Source organism: Capsella rubella, unplaced genomic scaffold (genome assembly GCF_000375325.1).
Source record: "Capsella rubella cultivar Monte Gargano unplaced genomic scaffold, Caprub1_0 scaffold_4, whole genome shotgun sequence".
In the NCBI taxonomy this organism is placed as follows: domain Eukaryota; kingdom Viridiplantae; phylum Streptophyta; class Magnoliopsida; order Brassicales; family Brassicaceae; genus Capsella; species Capsella rubella.
The window spans coordinates 5,130,898-5,135,479 of NW_006238920.1; the positions used below are offsets into that span (position 1 = coordinate 5,130,898).

At 39.2% G+C, this 4,582-nt stretch overlaps 1 protein-coding gene across 1 annotated transcript; it reads right to left on the reverse strand.

The window, feature by feature from the left end:
* Positions 1 to 290: 290 nt before the first annotated feature.
* Positions 291 to 4,404, reverse strand: LOC111831065. Its single transcript, XM_023784576.1, has 8 exons — positions 3,550 to 4,404; positions 2,932 to 3,273; positions 2,500 to 2,859; positions 1,991 to 2,207; positions 1,338 to 1,791; positions 1,145 to 1,271; positions 689 to 901; positions 291 to 614 (listed from the first exon to the last, which is right to left on the reverse strand). Exons 1-8 carry the CDS (start codon positions 4,402 to 4,404, stop codon positions 291 to 293), a joined length of 2,892 nt encoding a protein of 963 aa, XP_023640344.1.
* Positions 4,405 to 4,582: the final 178 nt, after the last annotated feature.

Below are 4,582 nucleotides of genomic sequence, written 5' to 3' on the forward strand. Positions count from 1 at the left end.
TATTATAATTTAACACAATTCTATCTTTTATATTCGGGTGAATTTTATTTTTTACATTAAAGATACTTTTTAATATATTCTAATACCATAATGTTAAGTTTATTGTTCAATTTAAAATGCTTGTTTATTGTTGAGTTTAATTTATCTTTCGGAACTCAGCCATAACATAACCATAACTTAGCCATAACGAGACCATAACTTAGCCATAACAGACTTATGTACAAAACCACAAATGAGCCATAATTCCAATAATTTACATATTATCATAATAAGTCTAGTACAACATATTATTACTGAAACTGACTGTAATAATCCGCTGCCTCATCGAAAATGTCTGCTGCCATCTTCAGCCGTATACCTTGGATATTTTCATCACAGAGGCCATCGAAACTAACACCAAGTGCTAAGCATTCCACATATTTGAGAGAGTACACACCACAGTCCCCGGGATTACGATTTTGAGGGACCTTGGATATACTCTTCCTTCTGAAGGAAAACATCGCCTTACTATGTGGACGGATTTCAGCAGGGACTAAAGCGTTGAGCATTGCCGGAAGCATCTGCGCAAACGGCTTAACAGAGTTCATGATTTTTGCTTCACTTTCAGGTGTTACCTGTCCCACAATGCTGTCATATACATCGATATGGCTCCTTGTCAGGTCAGCTTCTAGCGTAATCCAGTGATCACCTCCGGATTGTATAACAAGATACAGTTTTTAACCAGCTCATAGGGTCCACCATCGAATTTAAACCTTTGTGGTCTTTCCTTGAATGTTTTAGTATACTCATGTATGAGTAAAGCAGTAAACCACAGGTCTATAAACGCAATACGTTTGGTGTGGAATGGGCAGGGGTCTTTAAGGAACCGTTTCCTGAGGAGTCTTATAAACGCAGCAACATGCTGTAAAAACACCGTCAGGTAAGTTAAATATAACTCAAATATAATTCAACCATAACTCAGCCATAACTCAGTCATAACTCAGCCATAACTAATATATAACTCAACCATAACTCAGCCATAACTCAGCCATACCAGGGACCATAACCCAGCCATACAAGGACCATAACTCAGCCATAACTAGCTAATAACTCAGCCGTCAAGCTTAATGATAACTCAGTCACAACAAAAAAGTGTAAAACTTACATCGTCCCACAGCCAGCCATACTTAGTGTCCGAATCTGGCCAATCCTTTCTTTCAGTGATGATTCTCTTGTAGAATTCAACTTCAGGGACCGCCTCGCCATATGGGGTAGCCCTAACAAACAACACACTTTAATATACATAAAAAGGGGGTAAAGAAGCAGTAATCAACAGGTCAATAGGTACGCAGACTTACTAGTGTGGACTTAAGTGTTCCAATAATCTCTCCAATATGGCCGGATCAACAGGGGCGAAAGGATCATATATTGCAACAGAAGGTACACAGTTCTTCCTCATACATGTCAGCCCGTTCTCTCCAATAATAAGGAAAACATGGGGATTTGGCTGTGGCTCTAATGCACTCTCATCTTTAGCAAACTTCACATTTGCTCTCCTTAAGCCTTTAATCCTTTCATTCCTAATCTTTTCTTCTTCATCAACATCAGATTCAGGTAATATTTTGAAGTTCTCGAAAGGATTATTGTCAGTGACATCCTCTATTTCACTGTCAAAAGCTTTGTTATCCCCTTTGTTGTCCCCTTTGTTAACCCCCTTGTTGTCCCCTTTCCTGTCCCCTTTGTTGTCCTCAACCTCAACCTTTGAGAGTTTGAATTTGACAAGAGGAATCTTAACAACATCTTCAGCAAGTTCTTCCACAAGATCAGAAGGGACACTTGATTTCAACTGCTGAACACCTCTAGGCTTTCTACATCTCTTCTTTGGCTGGCCTTTTTCCTCATTCCCTTTCCTTCTTGCTTCAGCTTCTGCCCTCTTCTTTTCCTCTACTTCTTTTTTCTTCTGGGCATCTGCTTCTCTTCTCTTCAGTGCATCTTCTTTCTTTTTCAGTGCCTCCTCTTTCTTCTTTTGAGCCTCGGCCTCTTTCCTCTGCTGTGCTTTCTAAATTCCGCGTCACAGGCCGCATTTTCTTATTAGCAGGAGAGGGAGATTTCTCAATGAAATCAAGAAGACCATCTTTCTTTTTAGTGGCCTCTTCGAAATCCTTATTTAGATTCTTGATGCAGCGATTAATGTCACTGTCCAGAACTGCTTCTTCTTCTTCTTCTTCCTGAATTTTCTTCTCCTGTAACTTCATAACACAAAACAACTCAGCCATAACAAAGGTATAACTCAGACATTACACAAAACAAATGTGCCATAACAGAGGTATAACTCAGCCACAACATAAAACAACTCAGCCAAAACAAATATATAACTCAGCCATAACATAACTCATAACTCAGCCATAACATTCAACAACTCAGTCGTAATGTATTTGATAACTCAGCCATAACATAAACAACTAAGTAAAAAAATCGAATAACTCAGCCATTACATAAAATTAAGAGAACTCAGCTTACCGGGGGACTAGTAACAGAGTAGTCTTGGCTTGACGGTTTCTTCTGAATTTCAGGTGTCTGTTCTTTTTTTTTCCCAAAAGCATCCCTGATTCTGATATTGGAGATGCTCTTGAGTGGTAATGTGCCGTCATTCTGAATGTTTTTGCCTCCACTCATGAGACCAGCTAGGCCTCCACCTCTGGCAACGAAGGAAATTAGGCCTTTCATATTGACGAATTCTTCATCAACACGTGTGAACTTATCATCAAAGGTCTCAACCTTTGATTTCATGGTCTCAATACTTGATTTCATTTCTGAAACCATACCCACGAGTAATTTAAGTGACGCCATTCCACCAGCATCGTCCTCTTCACTATCAGCCTGCAAAACATACACAAAAATTGATAATCAAAACATACACAAAGTTATATGACTATATAACATATAACTTACCTTTATCTCCTCACTCTTCTTCTTCTTATTCTTCTGTTCATGAGGCTTTACCTCCTCATTTATCTTCTTCTTCTTCTTCTTCTGTGCATCTTCTGCACCAGAATCACCACCCTTTTCAACTTTCTGCTTCTTAGCGGGAGATTCAGACTCAACCGCTGCTCTAACTTTTCCAGCTTTCTTCTTGTCCTCATTCACTTTCACATCCCAAAAACCTTTAACAAGCTTTTCCTCATGTATGTCATTGACCAAGTTGACAAGTTCTGGGTCTTCTTCTGTCTGATTTGGCCACGTATGAAAAAGCTCACTTACATCACCCTTCATCACCATTGTACTCACACGCAGCTACATTAGAAGACAAACATCAACAAGTATAACTCATAAAGACAAAACAAATACATAAACCAGCCATCACTAAACTCTAACTCAGCCATTACTAAACTATAACTAAGTTATAACTAATTTATAACTCAGCCATAAATAAAAATAACTCAGCCAAAACTTAACTATAACTCAGCCGTAACTAAACTATAACTCAGCCATTACTAATATATACCTCAGCCATGACTAAATCGTAATTCAGTCATAACATAAAACAGAGATCACTAAAATATAAGTTACCTCACTATACTTTTTGATATCTTCAGCAATGGCCACATCTAATGCTGAACGTGTACGGGTCCCAGGCCTTCGAAACAATGGGATCTCTTCATTCTCGACTAAATTCTCGAATCGCTCTCCTAAGCATTTGATAGAATCATATGCCCAAGCTTGTAACACGTAAACCGGCCCACCAAGGGTGTACGAACTACCTCTAGGATTCAAGCACTTGACATTATCAACCATAGTCTCAAATGCGACCCGACCCCATGGATAAGCCTTCACGGCTTTATCATCAGAAACTATTTTTGCAGCTTCAAATGGTATCCGTGAGTTATGATGCACGCAGTAGAGTCCAATGGCTAGAAAAATCAATAGCCCCAACCACTTGCGCTTCTTAACAGACCATGACCGGCACACTAATAATCCTTTAAGTAGCTCATCATATGTTGGACCTTCCCCACCGGGAACTTTCAATTCTTCTGTTAAGAACTGTTTGAAGTCAACTGAAGGTTCAAAATTCTCTGATGGAGTTGGATCTATGTTTAACCCCGTGAGGTGAGCGAATTCATTCAAACCAAACCTTATAGGCTGGCCACCAACTAAACACCAAAGCTCTTTGTGTTTAATTCTCAACTGTCTACACAATAGATAGTGTACAGTCTTAGCAGACCAAACGAATTTGCTTTCAACTAATTTAGCAACTATTCCAAGAGGTAATTGATTGATCTCATCCCACGCGTCTTGTCCAATTGATTCCCTAACCCCAGGGAAATCTGCCATCCTAAAATAGGTACACATGCTTTTATTCTTGAGGCTAGACATCCCTTCTTCGTAAAGTCTCGGTGGGTAACGCATTGCTTGTTCTGCAGCCATCTGAAATAAGTATAAACACATCATAACTTAGCCACAACATAAACTATAACTCAGCCACAACATGAACTATAACTCAGCCACAACATAAACTATAACTCAGCCACAACATAAACTATAACTCAGCCACAACATAAACTATAACTCAGCCACAACATAAACTATAACTCAGCCACAACAT

What these genes read in the sequence shown, in the direction of transcription:
- LOC111831065 (XM_023784576.1), bottom strand. Translation starts at nt 4,404, where the DNA reads ATGGCTGCAGAACAAGCAATGCGTTACCCACCGAGACTTTACGAAGAA. An exon ending in AGAAGAGTGAGGAGATAAAG is followed by an intron (nt 2,860 to 2,931) that starts GTAAGTTATATG and finishes TATGTTTTGCAG; the next exon opens with GCTGATAGTGAAGAGGACGA. An exon ending in TCTTGTTATACAATCCGGAG is followed by an intron (nt 615 to 688) that starts GTGATCACTGGA and finishes ATTGTGGGACAG; the next exon opens with GTAACACCTGAAAGTGAAGC.